This window comes from Podarcis pityusensis (genome assembly GCF_964106645.2).
Source record: "Podarcis pityusensis genome assembly, chromosome: 5".
NCBI lineage: Eukaryota > Metazoa > Chordata > Lepidosauria > Squamata > Lacertidae > Podarcis > Podarcis pityusensis.
Genome location: NC_138032.1, coordinates 7,468,827 through 7,487,293, shown reverse-complemented (window position 1 = coordinate 7,487,293; position 18,467 = coordinate 7,468,827). Strand labels below are relative to the sequence as shown.

At 48.0% G+C, this 18,467-nt stretch overlaps 1 protein-coding gene across 1 annotated transcript in view; it reads left to right on the top strand.

The window, feature by feature from the left end:
- CHRD (chordin) overlaps nucleotides 1–16,478 on the top strand; it is a 54,746-nt gene extending 38,268 nt beyond the window's left edge. The window contains exons 16-23 of the mRNA XM_081007870.1: nucleotides 1,090–1,296; nucleotides 2,651–2,744; nucleotides 3,212–3,271; nucleotides 4,592–4,695; nucleotides 5,664–5,766; nucleotides 7,088–7,242; nucleotides 11,342–11,435; nucleotides 13,559–16,478. Coding sequence (XP_080863996.1) covers nucleotides 1,090–1,296; nucleotides 2,651–2,744; nucleotides 3,212–3,271; nucleotides 4,592–4,695; nucleotides 5,664–5,766; nucleotides 7,088–7,242; nucleotides 11,342–11,435; nucleotides 13,559–13,617 — 876 coding nt within the window. The 3' untranslated portion in view covers nucleotides 13,618–16,478. The remainder of the gene's footprint in view (nucleotides 1–1,089; nucleotides 1,297–2,650; nucleotides 2,745–3,211; nucleotides 3,272–4,591; nucleotides 4,696–5,663; nucleotides 5,767–7,087; nucleotides 7,243–11,341; nucleotides 11,436–13,558) is intronic.
- Nucleotides 16,479–18,467: the final 1,989 nt, after the last annotated feature.

Here is an 18,467-nt window from a genome sequence, read left to right as displayed (position 1 = left end):
TACCGTACATGAAAATGTAAACAGGTCTAAACCCGGTTTTACATTTGTTGTGTGACCCTGGTGGTGAAGTCAGCTGCATTGCCAGGAAGACCTTGCCACCATCGCTTCCCCTCACTGTGGTGTGAAGGCAGGGCTGAACTGACCTGCAGTTACTTGCCAGCCATTTTTCAGTGCTAACTCCCCTGATGCCTTCACCGGGGAAATTGGTTAGGGAGATGTTTGACAGACTCTCATCTGCCTCAGCTTGCCTCTTCTGGGCCGGTGGCCAGCATTGATGATGGATTCCCAGAAGCCATGCTTGGCTGGGAGCCTGCTGGCTGTTTTGGTGTCAGGAACATGTACTTCCTTCTGAGCCTTGCTGGGGCTTCTTCCCGGGTGGAAATGTGTTGAGGGTCACCTGCCCTGCAGGGGTTTTGCAGGGAATCTTCTGCACACATCAACAAGGCAGGTCAACTGGGCTTGGATTCAAGGGTGGCTGCTTTGCATTCATGAGCTGGATGCAAAAATTGCAGTGTGGAGGGAGAGAGTTCATTAGCGTGGCATGCAAGAGTGCATCCAGATTTTTTTGCAAACAGAAGTTGCTGTGCCTTCTCCCCTCCCCTGTGCACCCATGTCAGAGTGAGCCCATCTTCCTTAATGCCAAGCACAGCATTCTGCAAATCGGATGCTAATTTCAGTCAACGATCTTGAAACTCCTCTCATACTTCAATCGGGCTGCCTACATTTTAAATTTCATTTTTAGATGTGCAGTTAATGTTGAGGTGGCTGTACTTTTTTTTTATTTAAGTCAGTGACCTTCGCAGATAACTACTAAACCCTAATTAAAACTACTGCGGAACCGCACCATATATTTAAAGCGCATGGGTTCCCCCAAAGAATCCTGGGAACTGTCGTTTCTTCTTAGCTATGTCTGTGTTTGTATGAGTTATGTGTGTTTTGTTTGTGTTTGTATTGATTCTTGTGAGCTGCCTTGAGTCCCGGTTCTGGAGGAAGAAGTGGAATATAAATAAATAATTTGCATAACATTGTCTGCACTGCTATCCGTTTCCAAATCCAGTGTGCCATCTCTGACAGTCGCTGTTCCCTTAGGTGCACATTCCCAACCGCTGCGAGGCAGGCGGCATTCGGCTGGCTCCAGAGGACCCCGAGGATGAGCTTCCAGGGGACCCAAACCCCAGGGACCCTGAAGAGCTGAAGAAAGACCCCAGCTCCTGCTACTTTGAAGGGCAGCACCGGCCCCATGGCGCCCGCTGGGCCCCAGAGTATGACAAGAAATGCTCCGTATGCAGCTGCCAGGTGAGCGGAAAGGCGGGGCCACCTCCCGGAAGACTGTAAGCATCCAAAAAATAATAATAATTAGGGTGCAAGTTTTGTACAAACAGGAAGGTGTTTGTCCCCCCCAAAATCCCACTACAGCAGCCTTCGCCAACTTGGAGCTCCCCAGAGATAGCTGGACTCCATTTGTCATGGATGCTTTAGCTGAGATTCCTGCACTGCAGGGGGTTGGACTTTCCAACTCTACAGTTCTATGATTCTGTGATTTTCATCAGCCCCAGCCTGAATGGCCAAGGGTGAGGGGTGATTGGGGTCAGGGCCAGCCTGTTAGGATGTGTCCAGGGAGATGGGGGCATCTGGCAGACCCCCTGCTGGCTCCAGCCCACCGGGCAGCAGCTGGGCGAACTCTGGTTCTCAGAACAGCATCAAAACTGTGACTCAAGCCTCAGAGACCTTTAGAGACTGAGCACGCAAGCCAGCAGAGATAAGAACTCTTTGCAACAGAAGTGGCAGGCAGAGGCATTTGCAAGCTTTTATTCAGCATTAGAAGAAAGGAAAAACATGTCTGCTTCCCTTCGTGTCCAAGCAAACAGCAAAGGCAAAAGCTATATACAACGGAAGTTCCCAGCAGACTGTGCTGGAAGTAAACAGACATGTGAACATGTGATATACAACAACTCCACATGCCTGTTTTAAAGGTGGAACGGAACTATATCCTAACATCAGCCCCAGCCTGAATGGCCAAGGGTGAGGGGTGATTGGGGTCAGGGCCAGCCTTCCCGTAAGGTGGGAGAAGCAGCCACCTCGGGCACTGATTTCTGGGAAGATTTCGCAAGATCTCACCGGAACCTGCTGGCATTGCCAATACTTCATGCCACCACAGTGCAGCCTAGGGAAGGGACGCTTCGGCAGACATGGCAATGGAAGGCTGGACTGGCACTTCCTGATTTGATTAAAGCGGCGAAACGGGACACACCAGCCCTGATGGGAGTTGTAGTTCAGTAACATCTGGATATGTCAAGGACTGGACTTTCTACTGAGCTACGATGGTCCTTCTCTGGACCGTTGCTCTGTTGTGAAAGGAGATTAATGCTAACACCCACATGCTCATTCAGAGCTGCCGTTGTCTGAATAGCATCGGGGGGTGGGTGCAGAATCACAGCCGCTCCTCAAAGTGTATCACTTCTAAGAAGGTAAGGGTGTAAGGATGGGCATGCAGGATCAGAACCCGGGTTGAAAAGAAGCAGATTCTCCAGAGCTGTGTGAATGGGATTTGACACCTTCCTTTCTCTGCACGCTGCTTTTCAAGTCAGGCTTCCGAGGTGGAATGACTCTTCTCTTCTTGTTGCCTCCCCTCCCCTATCCTGCACCATAGAAGCGCACTGTTATCTGTGATCCTGTACTGTGCCCGACGCTCAACTGCTCCCGGCTAGTGCACCTGAGAGATCGTTGCTGTCCTGTGTGCGAAGGTAACATGGGGTTGAGCGGGGCCAGGTTAGAAAGTTGCAGAAGGAGAAGGGAGTTGGGAGGAGGGGGTTCTTAGTCTTATACGTTGCAAATATCTAGAGGGATCCAGAGGTAGGGAGCATGATGCAGAGCAAGACTGAAGTCTTACCCCTGAATTAGGTATGTAAAAAGTTTCCATTCTGACATATTCATCAGAGTCAGCACTGTTTCCATTCCACTGCAGTTCAGTTTCTGCCAAATCCTAAGTTATTTGCCTCGGTTCCACTATTCAAGTAATTATCTAAGGTTTCCTTTACATAACTTACACGCATTTGCCCTCCACCCCTGGCCTAGATTGCCACAGGTTTCTCACTCCTGTGGTAAGAGGACTTAGCAGTTCCAAACACAGCGACTGTTGCTGCCCCTGCCCCTATCTGTTCCCCATGATGCTTTCATGTCTTCATGTCTCTCATCATATCTTCCTGAACAGAGGAGAAGGAAACTCCAGGAGCACCAAGAGCTGCTGAGCGAGCCCAAGACAGCAGCGAAGGTAAGGGGAAGGGAGGAGAAGATTTTCTGCAAGCAGAGGTGGATTTAAGGCAGAATGACCAGTTCCACCACCCTGGGCGCCAGGCCTAGGGGTGCCACAGTGTCACAACTAGCCAGCAGTGGCTCCCAGTTGGAGGTCCGTGGACCCCAGAGGGTCTGTGAGACCCACCCAGGGGGTCTGTGGCCCCATTCACATAGCAATAACTACCATAGAGGTATCAGAATCTCCAAAAGCAGGGAGTCCATGGCTTGGCTTTTGAAAAATGGGGATCCACAATACTTAGCTAATTAGGAACTACAGACTTAGTGAATTGAGCAGAATGGAAGGCAAGAGGCAGAGGGGGTGCCAAATTTTGTCGTCGCACAAGGTGCCACTGAAATTTGAAAGACCACCGTCTGTCACTGCTGCAAACCTCCTGCAAACCTGATAGCCGGCAAACCTGGCTATCCACGGAGAATGAGAGATCCAAGCGAGGCGTTGCATCAGTGGGGACGGCTGGTCCACTAGGGAGAGTGGGGCACTGCCCCTCCACCCACAGGCTGCCCTGAGCCAGCCCCATATTCCCTACCTTCTTACTTACAGCCAGTCCCAGGGGGTGGGGGGGGGGTCTTGACTATCCTCCTTAGTCTCAGCAACTCAGTTTGAGGAGGAGGATGGAGACAAAACTAGAAGGCGTTGGCTCTGCCTGACATTAGCTGTGGCGCCAACTCCTATTTAGGCTACCGGTTTTCTGCCAGAACTGAACCAGCCATTAGGCAGGGTGAGGCCACTTCCTCAAGTGGCAGAAGACCTCCCACCCCCACCCCCGGCAGCACAGTGCTCTGATATAGCTCAGTCGGTAGAGCATGAGCCTCTTAATCTCAGGGTCGCGGGTTCAAGTCCCATGTTGGGTGAAATATTCCTGCATTGCAGGGGGTTGGACTAGATGACCCTTGTGGTCCCTTCCAAATCCACAACTCTATAATTCTGTAATGCACCTCCACCAGTGGTGGAGAAGCTGCATCAGTGCCAATTTTGAGCCAGGTCATGTCCATTTTGGGTGAGATCTAGCCCGAAATCACGTGAGATGCAGACTGCGCAAGGTCTCATGCAATTTTGGGTGGGATCTCACCCCAAATCGGCATGGAGTGAATTGTCATTAAAAAGCCACACCATCTCCTTGCAAACTGATTGTAAGGAATGCTCAGTAAACAAGTCTGCATAATGCACCCTCTTAGAGCATCCCTGTTCAGTACAACGTGTCCTTCAGCTCGAAGAGCAATGCACATGCCCCTTTCAAGACTGGGGAGATGCACTCTGACCTTCCTTCTCCCACTGCAGGCTGTTACTTTGAGGGCGACAAGACGTGGCGAGGAGCAGGCACCCACTGGCACCCCGTGGTCCCTCCCTTCGGCCTCATTAAATGCGCCATCTGCACCTGCAAGGTGGGCTCGTCAGCTAGGCCCTTGAGAGAAGCGTTCAGAGGAAGCCAAAGCTCACAACCAAAGAAAACCCTCCTCCTCCTCTCCTTTGCTTCTCAAATGCTTTGTTTATGCTGGGGTAAACAAGAAGCTGGTCTGTGGGCTTCTTTTAAAGCTTGGTGGCCATCACTGACTCATGGACATCCAAACGAAGCTGAATTCTGGGTGGATAAAATAAAGTATTTTTTCATGTAGTGCGGTTAAACTATGGCTCTCACTTTTGAGAGAAGGAGAAAGAAAAACTTTTCTTTGTTCGTTTTCTCTATGCCATGTATAATTTTATAAACTTCTTTACTAGTCATTTTCTTTAAACTAAAAGTCCCAAGCGCCACAGACTTTCTTCATAGGGGTGCCTTTCCAGCCCCTTGATCATTCTGGTTGTCCTTTTCTAAATCTGTCTTTATAATAACAATAATGTTTTTTTATTTATACCCTGCCCATCTGGCTGGATTTCCCCACCCAACAGAATATTAAAAACACAATAAAACATCAAACATTAAAAACTTCCCTAAGCAGGGCTGCCTTCAGATGTCTTCTAAAAGTCAGATAGCTTTTTATTTCCTTGACATCTGATGGGAGGGTGTTCTACAGGGCGGGTGCTATTACTGAGAAGGCCCTCTGCCTGGTTCCACGTAACCTCACTTCTCGCAGTGAGGGAACTGCCAGAAGGCCCTTGGAGTTGGACCTCAGTGTCCGGGCAGAATGATGGGGGTGGAGCCACTCCTTCAGGTATACTGGGCCAAGGCTGTTTAGGGCTTTACAGGTCAGCACCAACACTTTGAATTGTAGTTGGAAACATACTGGGATTGTGCTCGGAAACGTACTTTGTGTACGCATGCACATGTGTGCATGTGTATACCTTAAGGTTGGTTTGCGCATGGTGCTATGACCCTAAGGCTCACAGTCTGTACCTGCCCACACTCTTTGCACAGGGAGCCACGGGGGAAGTTCACTGTGAGAAGGTCCAGTGCCCTCACCTGACCTGCAGCAACCCCATTCGGGCCAACCCATCGGACTGCTGCAAGCAATGCCCAGGTGAGCCAAGCATTCTGGGACAGCAAGCGGAACCAAGCAGTACTCCACCAGCCACAAGTCCTTTTGCTGCCACAACTCTGGTTGTTCACATGGGGTGGGATAAAGGAAGTGACTGCCCCAGTGCTTTTTCCCAGCAGGAAAGAAGAGGTAGGGAAACCTGTGGCCCTGCAGATATTGCAGGACTCCAACTCCCAGCTCAGTTTCTGCCAAGGGCACAAATCCAATCGCCATCGAGGCAAGGTGCAGGTTACAATAAGAGTCATTGATGCATAGCTAAGTGCAAGATAAGACATTGGTCCAACAAACAACAGCTTACTGGTCCCCCTATTCAGTCGCTGAGCTTCTGCCTCTGCCATGACAGCTCAGAAACTCAGGAGTTGTTGGAGGCCTTCAGTTCAGAGCATTCCCAACAAATAGCTGCCCAGCCTCTTGCAAGAGACTCTTGCTGAAGTTGCAAGCAAGACCACAGAAGCCTGAAAAAGCAGCTGCCAGCAACAGCAATCCTCCTGCCTGCCTTTGCGATGAGTCACTCATTTAGAGTGCTCTGGAACTCCCTGCCTAGTGACAGCAAGCAGGCGCCTTCATCATACTGCTGGAAACATTTCAGTTTCAGTGGGTCTATTCGGAGGCAAGATTTGGCTGCATTTGTGTTTTTCAATTTTTTAAAAAATGTTCTACTGTTCATTGTTCTTGACTTTTTTTTAGATCCTTTTAATTTAATTTAACCGTCTTAAATGTGTTTTTAATTTTATTTTATTGTGATGTATCACTGGCGTGTTCACTGCCCTGGGCTCCTTTGCGAGGAAGGCTGGGATATAATTTAATGAAATAAACATAAATTAAATTGTTCTATTTTCCTTGATGGAGCAGAGCTGTGCCTGGACTGGGCCACTTCGGATGGCAGTGGGCGGCTCACACAAATGAATATTCCTCTATATACACACAAAGAAGCATCACTGCACCTAGGGTCACTGAAACGAGCAAGTCAGGGAGAAGGACGTGCTAGAAGGTATATTTGGTTTTTGCAGCGGGGGAAGCTTACAGTATCTGAAGTGGTTCAGCCCAGACATAGACTCCTCTGCCTCTGAGACCTTTTAAACCAGTCATAGGTGTGTCCTTAAACGCCACTGTCATGGGAGTCGACCAAGTCAGTATTGGGAAGGAAGCCTAAATCTTTCCTTTGAATTCTGTGTGCGTTTTGTTCTTGGTGACCTCATGATTTAGGCATTTCGGGATGTTTTTTCCCACCAGGGAGTGTTCTGGGGCTCATGGCCGCATCTTCCTCGCCCTTCCAAATGTTCTCTCTGTGTTCTTTCCGCAGCCCCAGAGAGGAGTCCCTCTGCCCTCTCTGACATGATGCAAGCGGACGGACCCAGGGCCTGCAAGTTTGGGCGGCAGTGGTACATGCACAACGAGAGCTGGCACCCCACTGTGCCCCCCTTTGGGGAGATGAAATGCATCACCTGCTGGTGTCTGGTGAGTGAGGGGCAGAAGGTGGCAGAGGAGGAGGGAGTTCAGCTGCAGGGGTAGGACAACCCCAGGCCCCAGGTCAAGGTGGATTTGGGGAGCCTGGCTTCAGTGCACTTTCTGTAGACTTGCTCTGACCTCCAGCACCACCTCATACCACTCAACTGTCCCGAATTGAGCAAAGCATCCCGGAATTGCAGACTCCATCCCTGTTTCCAATTGGATCCCGGAATGTCCTGTTTTTCGATCCGGTACTCTGGTGGGAGTCAGCTGGCTCACACCAGAGACACTCGGGTTGTTGTTGTTTTTGTCTTGCGCTAGTCAGCCAGCTCCAGCAAGAGCTGGGGATCAAAACATGAGCATCCCAATTTTGATCATCAGCGGGATGCTGGAGGGTATGCCTGTTGGAATTCTGCCTGGGTCAGAGGAATGTGCCACAAGCGTAGGCACCGGCAGATATTCCTGTCGACCTCCCCGCGTCTCCCAACCTCTGCTGATAAGCAGGCGAGGTCCGGCGATTCTTCTCAGATGTATGAGAGGAACACACCGTTCTTCCTCTCTCCCCTTTGGTGTCCCCAGGGAGGGGAAAGAAGCAGACAGAAAACTATTTACATCATTTATTTCTGCCTCTTACATCAGTACAGAGAATCATGTCTGCACTCAACAACAGCAAGAAGAAAACTTCTCCCAAGTACATCCAGTACGGGTCATATGACACACACACACACTGAGCTAACATCCGGTGCTCAGTACAGAATGGACTGCCCCTTTGTTCCCATGGCAACAGTCACAAACATCCTGTCTGGCTTTCCAGCCACAAGCAGCTGACTGAGCTGCTAGAGCCTTTGCTTGCTGCAGCATTGGTGCTTTATGGTAACATACTCCCCCTAAAGTATCAATGCCTGCTGCGAGCAAAGCGTCATCCAGAGAAGAAAACAAACAGTTGTTATATTTATAACATTCCCCTGTTGTTTCAGTTCCACCCTTGGAACTACCCGCCACTGGTTTAACCAATGTACCTCTCTGGTTGTGTGACTTCGCATTACCTCGATTAACAACTCTCTGTTGTGCCTTTGTCTCTGACTCAGACACAGCTTCAATCTGTCCTTGGTCGTTTACAATAGCAACATATGCAAGGTTAGCAAACTCCTTTGAATACCTCTTGGGTGGTACACCCTTCGTTGCTCTCTCAGACCTACGTAAGAGGTTCTGATCCTCTGTGCTCACTGGTTCAACCTTTGGACTCTGTCGAGAACCAGTAGCAATCAGTGGTTCTTCCTTCACCTGTGAAGGTCTATCCATTGTGTGAGATTTCCTCTCAATGACTGTGACAACTGAGCTGTCTGAGCTATCGCTGTCATCATCAGTACTACTGAACTCAATAAGATCAAACTCATCATCATCATCATCAGAATCGTTTCCTGTGGGAAATGTCTGTACTACCCGCTCTTGCTTTGGAGCACTCTCTAGGAACTTTGTGAGAATCACCTGACCAGATTCAGACAAAATTACTCTGTAGAGACCTTTTCATAACCCACAAAAATGCCTCTGGCATTCTTTACACCACCTGGAGCTTCTGTTCTCACATGAGACCCGAAAACCTTAAAATAGGCAACAGAAGGTTTTCTATTGAACAGCTTCTCAAAAGGAGAACATCCCAACTCTGTTGAGACCTTTCTCAACCACACATGAAGATAGGACGCTAGCGATTCGGCCCAATATTCATGTGACAAATGTGAACTCAGCAATTGCGCATTCATCCCCTTTTGCAATTCTTTGTTCACTCTAACAGAGACCCCCCTGTTCCACGCTTCTTGCGAAACTGCCACTTTGTGGTCTATCTTTCTCTTTGGCAGTAAGAAACAATTCTCCATCTTTGTAGATCTTGCAGCTTTTAGCATCATAGGACAGTTTCAGTCCTTTCTTTGCAATCTGCGACACGCTCAGCAGATTAAATCTCAGTTCTGGAACCAGGAAAACATCACTTATAGTCAAGTTCAGACTCTCAAGATACACAGTCCCAATTCCAGTCGCTTCCAACTCCTGACCGTTGGCCTGTTTCACAGTGAAGCTTTGCTTCTTCAACGTCGAAAACAGTCCTCTGTGCGGGCACATGTGAACCGTTGCGCCCGTGTCAATTATGAACGAGTTCCCAACATCTGGCGTGGTTCCTTTCGCCATCATAGCCTTTGCAGGTTTCACCTGGCACTTGGTACGGCTTTTGCCTGACGCCTGAGGCTTCGTAGAGCTGCTCTTTGCTCCTCTTGACTGGCGCGGCTTCTTACAGTTTCGCTGTAGATGCCCAGTCTGTCCACAATTGTAGCATCGGACAGCACTCAATGCTACTCCATGCTCTCCAGTAGCATCAGCAGTGGGGAAATTAGAACTCTGTTCTTCCCTCCCCCTGTCCTTTTCTTCCAGTGCAGCAAGTCTGTCGTGTTCATTCAGGACCACAGCACAAACTCTCTCCGCGGTCAGCTGCGCGGCCGGTAGGGAACCAAGCTGACTGGCAACAACCTTGTAGGTGCGGCTAAGGCTGTTTATCATCATGAAGCAAAACACTTCCTCCTGAAGACGGAAATTGCGTTCCACCATCTGTTGACGCAGAAACTTCATTTCTGTCAGGTGCGCTTGAACATCTCCATCAGGCGCAAGTCTCAGATTGGTCAATTTCTCAAAATACAGCAACGCTGAAGAACCAGCATCTCTCTGATGCGTTGTACGCAGCGTGTCCCAAACCTCTTTCGCATTTTCTAAATGCTGAACATGCACCAACTGATCATCTGAGACACACAGAATTATAGCAGTCCTGGCCCTTACATTCTGTGACTCCCAACCTCTGGTTGGTGCTGCAGGGATGGGGTTTTCAATTACATCAAAAAGCCTCTGATTCTGCAGCAGGGCCTTCATCTTTACAGACCAAGATGAATAATTGTCATTGGTTAAGAGAAGTGGGCAAGGCAAAACTCCTTTCTTGGCATCCATCTTGAAGCCAAGCCTCTTCAGCTTTCCAGCCCACACTCTCAAACAAACTGTAAAATCCAACAGTCGTTTATTCCTTTCTCACGCAGCAAACTGCAAGTTGTTTACGCTCTTTGCACCTGGCAGCTAAACTCAGGCTGCTATTGAAAGTCCCTTCCAAGGGCACTCAAACTTTGTAGCCAAAACATTCTCTGATTTTGTTTCGCTTTCCCAGGCTTACACTCAGAGTCCAGCCCCTTTGCCAGTAACTTCCCAGGACCGTTACCTAGCAACAATGCATTCCAATAGGACTTCTTATCTTAACCACAAAAATTTGTGGAATGCAGGCCTCTTCCTCCGGAGCTTTTGTTTTCTTTGAAACGCAGCTCCGTGAACCAGGGAATTAATCTTCCTGCGTTCACACTTTTAGCCCGAAATGCAGCAGCATACCTTGAACTCCGTTGCTTGGAAAACACCTCTTCTTTCCACCAGCTGTCTGTGGAGCCTCTGGCTGTTCTCAGACGCTTTTCTCTTCCTCCTTGGAGCAGAGGAGGACAATCCACCAGCCTCTCATGCAGATGTCCGATGAATCGCAACCATCCGAAGGCTGCCACTGTTGGAATTCTGCCTGGGTCAGAGGAATGTGCCACAAGCGTAGGCACCGGCAGATATTCCTGTCGACCTCCCCGCGTCTCCCAACCTCTGCTGATAAGCAGGCGAGGTCCGGCGATTCTTCTCAGATGTATGAGAGGAACACACCGTTCTTCCTCTCTCCCCTTTGGTGTCCCCAGGGAGGGGAAAGAAGCAGACAGAAAACTATTTACATCATTTATTTCTGCCTCTTACATCAGTACAGAGAATCATGTCTGCACTCAACAACAGCAAGAAGAAAACTTCTCCCAAGTACATCCAGTACGGGTCATATGACACACACACACACTGAGCTAACATCCGGTGCTCAGTACAGAATGGACTGCCCCTTTGTTCCCATGGCAACAGTCACAAACATCCTGTCTGGCTTTCCAGCCACAAGCAGCTGACTGAGCTGCTAGAGCCTTTGCTTGCTGCAGCATTGGTGCTTTATGGTAACAATGCCACCCCCAAGTTTTGGCTGTAGTGTAAATGCCTCCTGCTGTCCTTTTTTCAGTCTGGGGAGACTCACTGCCAGCGCCAAGAATGCTCTCCTGCCTCTTGCTCTGGAGGGGAGAAAACGGAGGACAGCTGCTGCTCCAAATGCCACGGTCAGTAGGAGTGTAGTTCTGTGTAATATAAATGTAACATTCTTATGATAATCATTATTATCTATGGACTTCTTCAGTGGGCAGAATATTTTAGTCCTGCCTTTTTATCAATATGAATGTGTTCTTATCTTTTACTGTTTTAGTTCTGTGTTCCTTTCTGTTTTATAAAAGTTGAGCTAATAATTGTAGAATTGTAGAGCTGGAAGGGACCATGAGGTCCACACCCAGCCACCCTGCACTGCAGGAATTTTTTGCCCAATGTGGGGATCGAACCCACGACTCTGAGATTAAGAGGCTCATGCTCTGCTCACCAAACTATCTATAATAATGAACTGATGAGGACAGCTGTCAGGTGGAAGGTCTTGCTCAACAGAAGAGGGTTAGATTGCAAATGACTGGCCTTCTTTTCCAAACTGCAGGATGAGTGATTTCATGGGGCCTCAGCTGAATCTGCTGCTGAAAACACAACTTGGAGGTTTCCAAGTTCCAGCTCCCACTAAGCAACACATGTGCCCCTAAGATTGTGTTTCCAGTTCCCATTGCACACACACACACACACACACACACACACACACACACAAGCAAAATTTGTTAAGCCTGCCTTTTCACCTGGACTACACCTAGAGAAGTCTGGGAATGTTGTGGATAGTAGGAGAGGATATATTGCTTAAATATTATCCTTCTTTACTAATGCTAGTGAGCCATTTAGCAGAGCATATTCCACCCTATACAGCAGGAAGCAAGTTTGCAGATTCGTTTGAATCTCTTTAGCTAAGCAATCCAGTCCCGCATGCCCAGATTGGATTATTCCTGGTAAGACCCCTTTTGACCCTTCTTAAAAAGAAACAAAGACACAACAGTCTTCCTTAAACAGTAACAAGAAGTTTACTTACATTCAGTTCACAGTATGATCCCTGAAGGCAGGCTTTAGCTTGTAGTTACAGAAGAAGGTGTGGATTTATCCCATAAGGGGATTCATCCCATGTGCTGTTGGCAGAGAGCCAGCAAACAGCATCAGGAAACAGGCATCAAGAAGCAAAGCATCAAGAGAGGAAGATGGCTGCGTGACTGGCCCATTTTTTGGGGTCTGCAAGGGTCATGCCCACCTACTGTATACCTGAAGGAGCGTCTCCACCCCCATCGTTCAGCCTGGACACTGAGATCCAGCACCGAGGGCCTTCTGGCTGTTCCCTCATTTCGAGAAGTGAGGTTACAGGGAACCAGACAGAGGGCCTTCTCAGTAATGGCGCCTGCCCTGTGGAACGCCTTCCCTTCAGATGTGAAGGAAATAAGCAGCTATCTGAAGGCAGCCCTGTTTAGGGAAGTTTTTAATATTTGATCGTGTTTTTAATATTCTGCTGGGATGCTGCATTGCTTTTAACACTTGATTGGGAGCTGCCCAGAGTGGCTGGGGCAACTCAGCCAGATGGGCAGGGTATAAATAATAAATTATTATTATTATTATTATTATTATTATTATTATTATTATTATCACTGTTGGACTTCTTTGCCAACACAGAGTATGCGCAGCAACTGGAGCATAGAAATACAAGGCTGTCCGCAATATCTTTGCTTATTTTTGTTTTCAAAAACGTAACAGTCAAAAGCTGCAAGCCATCACTCCTCACCAGCAGCATACAAAACATTTAATCAACTTAAATACAGTTTTCAAATAATCAATTATCCTATCACATTCCTTCCTACATCCAGTGCAGAAAGTAAACTCCCCTTTTAATTAAACAGGTGTACAGCTAAGTAGGTCAAACTGCACACATATACCTGTGAGCTTTAATTATCCAACCCTGTTCCTGCATAGCATCATTGACCACTTTAAGATAAAGAAAAACCAACACCTACCTGGTCACATGCAGGGGAAGCATGCTCCAGACCAGGTGTAACAGGAACGTCAACTGGCTGGATCACATCCCCCTGTCTGTGTCAACGCAAACAAGGAACGTTGTATTTGACTGCTACAAGGATTACATCCCACAAGAAGGTGCAGAGTCTATTGCAAAAGAAAAACAAAACAAAACACAACGAAGGCAGCTTTGAGTGTAGCCTTCCTTTGCTTTGGGTCCTGTTCTCTTGTTTACTTAAAACCTCCCCCCCACCTTGCCTTGCAGCATCAGATGACACTCAGGAGATGCCACGAGAGGAAGCTAAGGATTCCTGGGGACACTAGCTGGCTGGCTGGACCAGGGAGCCCAGATGTCACGGCGGGCACTGCCAAGTGCTGGTAGAGCTGAAGAACAGGGCATTTTACAGATGGCGCTTCGCAAGACCTCCCCAAACCCCTCCACGTTTTGTTGGCTTCCTAAGTCAACAGAGGAGAGGGGGCGACTTCTGCTCTTGCCACAGAATGAGCAGCCATCCTTTTGAGTGCCTGGCACGCTCTTGGCTCTCTGCTCCCTGGCACCAGCCTGGCTGTCGTATATATTTTGGACCGGCATCCGCGAAAGGAGATGGGGGATCCACAAGCCTCTTGGGGACTGCAGGTGGCTGCCAAGCAAGGCTGTAATTGCAATGGAGAGGTGCGCGTGGCATTATCTGTCGTGCTAGGTAAAGCTGTTAGCCCCCTTCTCAGGGTGAGGTCTTGGAGCGCAGCTGGGAACCCTTGTATAGGACTGCAACAAATTCAAGAGTGCTGTGCCTCCATCCAACTGTTTCAGACGGCTTCATGTCTCCAGTACGGCTTACATGGCTCATCCCCAGACCAGCCTGTATATGTTGTAAAATTGCCACCCTCTGCTGCATCTCTTTGGGGTCTGTTGTTGGGAAGGACTTGTTGTGTAATTTATGGTTTCTATGGGCAAGTTTCTGTTTGCTCCCCGCTCATCTCAATGCGGGAGGATTGTTACGGGAGATGATGTATTTATTAAAAAAAAGAAAAAAGAATCAGCGGAGAAAAGCTAGTGAGCTTTGGCAAGTGTTTTTGCGATTTCCCACCCTATCCCAAAGGTGTTTCTGTTGACTCGGATTGATGGCTTCAAGTTACAATGAAGGAGATTCTGACTCAACATCAGGAAGAGCTTTCTGGCAGTAAGAGCTGTTCAACAGGGGAACGGTCTCCCTCGGGAGGTGGTGGACTCTACTTCCTTGGAGGTTTTGAAGCAGAGGTTGGATGGCCGTCTGCCATGGATGCTTTAGCTGAGATTCTTGCAATGCAGGGGGTTGGACTAGATGACCCCTTGGGTCCCTTCCAACACTATAATTCCATGATTCTTCATATTGCACTCTTGGGCACGGTCAGAGTAGAGCGCTGCCCTTACAAGAAGAACCTGCCGGATCAGGCCAGTGGTCCATCTAGTCAAGCATCTTGTTCTCATGGCAACTAACCAGACACTTGTGGGAAACCCGCAAACAGGACCCGAGTTCAAGAGCTCTCTTTCTTGCTGTCGTTTCTAGGAACTGGTATTCATAAGCATTTGCTGCCATAAAGTCGGAGAGTCAGGATGACTAGTAGCCATTGATAGCTTTTAGCACCATGAATTTGTCTTTTGAAGCCTCCTGTGGGAGGGAGTTCCAAAGGTTCTGTGCTGTATGAATAAGTCCTTTCTTTTATCTGTCTTGAATCTCCCGACGTTTGGCTTCATTGAATGTCCATGAGTTCTAGCGTTAAGAGAAAGGGAGAAAAACTCTTCTCTTCCCACTTAAAATGTTATAAACTCCTATCATGTCACCTCTCAGGGCTCATCCATAATTTCCAGGAACAGGACTGAGAGGTTTTCCTTTTGTCCCACCACTTCCCTCTGGAAACTCCCTGCTGTTTACCACTGAATCTGAACAATCGTCACCTGGGTTTTCTGCAGATCAACCTTTACAGTGGTACCTCTCGATATGAACAGGATCTGTTCCGGAGCCCCGTTCACATCCTGAAGTAAACGTAAGACATGGCTGCATGTCTCCGCGTGTGCGGGTCGCGTTTTGTTGCTTCCGCGCATGCGCGTGACATCATTTTGAATGTCTGTGCATGCGCGAGCGGCGAAACCCGGAAGTAACACACTCCATTACTTCCAGGTCGCCGTGGAGCGCAACCCGAAAATACTTAACTTGAAGCTACTTCAACCCGAGGTATGACTGTATTCTGATTCAGCCGTATACAATGGGTTTTCCCAAGGACAGTGATGGGTTGGGCCATAATGTGTGTGTAAGGGGAGCGGGACTGCTGGGGCAATCGCCCTGGGAGCATTTTTCAGGGGATGCACCACTCACTCCATCCTCCCCGGGCCAGCCCTGCACCGCTTTGTAAGGCTGGGATTTGATCAGAGTTGGGGAGGATGGTCTGAGAAGGACTTCCTGCACCCTTCGATTCTAGCCTCACTCTTGAGGGGCTGAGATTGAAGAGCGTGTGACTGTTGTGCCCTTCTCATTCTGCCTTCCCCAAGCCTGACCAGATCCCAGCCTCACAAAGCGGCTCAGGGCTGGTGTCACTCCAGCGCTGTTGAAGCTTTCGAACCCATGCCTAGAAATTACAGGACAAACAGGAGTGTGGAAGAGTCTTCATCTTTTTCTTGAACTAAAAAGTCCTAAGCGCTGCAGCCATCATTTGGGTGGCCCTTTGCCAAACTTTTTCCAGCTCTGCAATGGTTTTTTTTAATCTACATCTGTTGTGGACAATGATAGCTTGCAGTTCCGTAGCAGCAAGCCAAGCCGTGTGCCACCCTCAGGTGCTTTTGCAGCTCCCTGATTCCTCGTCCTGAGTTGCGCTAGCTCAACTTAACACAGTGGTTCTCAATCTTTTTTCTCTGGGCCACACTTTCATAATAAAAACAAATGATTATTGACAAGGTAGAGGGTAAAGGTAAAGGACCCCTGGTTGGTTAAGTCCAGTCGAATTTGGCTATGGGGTGCGGCACTCATCTCCATTTTCAGGCCAAGGGAGCCGGCGTTTGTCTGCAGACAGTTTTTCCAGGTCATGTGGCCAAAACATTGGAAATCACAACTAAGATTGTCCTTGATTTCAGTTGATGCTCTTGCTCTCATTTTGAAAAGATATCTATCCATATTCTGCAAATAAAAAAATACTATTTTGATACTGTACTATATTACACTGAAATGTTTAAACGTTTCTTTGATGGTCCTTGAATCTTCCTGCCACGCACTGCGAGAAGCACTGACTTAAACGGGACCATTCTTTTGCAGTCATTTGGTGGGTCTAGTAATTATGGAGTTGTTACGTCCCCTGGTGGAAGGGATGAGTTCAGATTTGCCCGTAGCACTTTCTCCCTGTTTCCCATGCAACATGTGGTGTAGGGACACAGGGCACATGTTTAATATTTGGTGACTAAGGATGGTGAATATAACAAGCCAAAGCAGTGGGCTACTTGCATAGGGTTGGGTACCACAGCCTGCCAAAAGATTTGCAATAAGAACATAGGGAGTCATGCATACTCTCCATCATGTCTCTGATGAAAATAGGGGTGTCCTATTCTCTTCTTCTTCTTCTTCTTCTTCTTCTTCTTCTTCTTCTTCTTCTTCTTCTTCTTCTTCCCTGCCCATCTTAACAGCCTGAGCAGCTTCCAACATATATAAAAACATAACAAGACATTAAATGTTAAAAAAAACACTTCCCTATACAGGGCTGCCTTTAGAAGTCTTCTAAATGCCGTATAGTTACTTATCTCCTTTGCTCAGGGGTCGGATAACTCCATACCCTCCAGTATTTCTCTGATGAAAATAGGGACATCCTAAGGAAAAGTGGGACATTCTGGGATCAAATCAGAAACCGGGGCAGCTTCTGTAAATCCAGGACTGTCCCTGGAAAATAGGGGTGCTTGGAGGGCCTGGTCTTGAAGCATCAGACCAAAGGCCTAGACAGTCGCAGCATTTTCTCCGCAATAGTTATGGAGATCAAGAGAATGCTTTGCAAAGCACATGTATGTTGAGAATCCAATACAGTGACAGCAAACTCAGAATATGGGTTCTTAGGTAGCCAAAGCAGCACGCAGAAGGGGGGATGTCCCCAGGATCAGGTGGTGGCAAGGTGTTCAGAAGTACACCAAATCTTTAGGACCAGTGGTGTAGCAAGGTCAGGTGGTACCCGATGCAGAAAATTTCTTGTCACTGCCCCCCAACATTAAAATCTAGTTGGACTCCCAAGAGACTGCGATCTACTCACAGTATAAAAAGACTGGCTGTGATCATTGTCATTGCCAGGAGTTGTTCAGCTTTTTAAAGGGAAGGTTTGACCAAAGTTGTTGAGCTTTTTGGGGGGTTACAGGGTTTGGGTCCTGAGTTGAGGAAGCTTCTGCTTCTCTCCTTCCCTCTACCCTCTGCTTCTCTGCTCGCCTGCCTCCTTCCCGTCCTCTCCCTGCCTGCCGACATGCCTCCGCCAGCATCCCGGGGCTGTGAAAACAAAGTGGGGAGGGGGGAAGGCCTTCAGCAAAGCAGTGCAACTCTGTCCCTTCCCCCGAGGGATGGGGTAGACAGGAGTCACAGGTGGGCAGCGCGCCAAATGAGATGAACCCCCTCAGAGATGACACCCACCTTGCTCTGCCCCTGTTTAGGACAAACTTGTTAAGTAGTAGAAGAACAAATTAGCATACAAAAATGTCTCTATTGGGAGAAATGCTCACTAAAATACTGGGAATTCTAATGTCAACTTTTTCTTTAAAAATAACAAATTGATGTGAAGAACTACAGATTGGAAAACCAGCGTAGAAACTGAAATTGACAGGTTCCTTCATCCCTATATAGAGGCTTTTTAAAATCATATTTGTTTTGCGCATGTGTTTCCTTGCCCGCTCTTGTTGCGAAGTTCCTGCATCAATAGCAGAAATCCTTTTCCACCATGGCAGACCTGAAGATCATTGCCATGTTATTACCATAGGGAAAAAAGTCACAGAATCAATTTTCTTTTATCACACAACAGCCTTTGTTTCCAGAGCAACAAGGTGGCAAGTCATACAGCTCAAGAGGCATAAAAACTGACATTTCAATTGGTTTCAAAATTTGTTGCACTCACAGAGACACTTAAAAAAAAAAAAAGAAGAAGAAGTAGTAAAAAGGGGGAAAGGAATCCTCTGTGGCTGA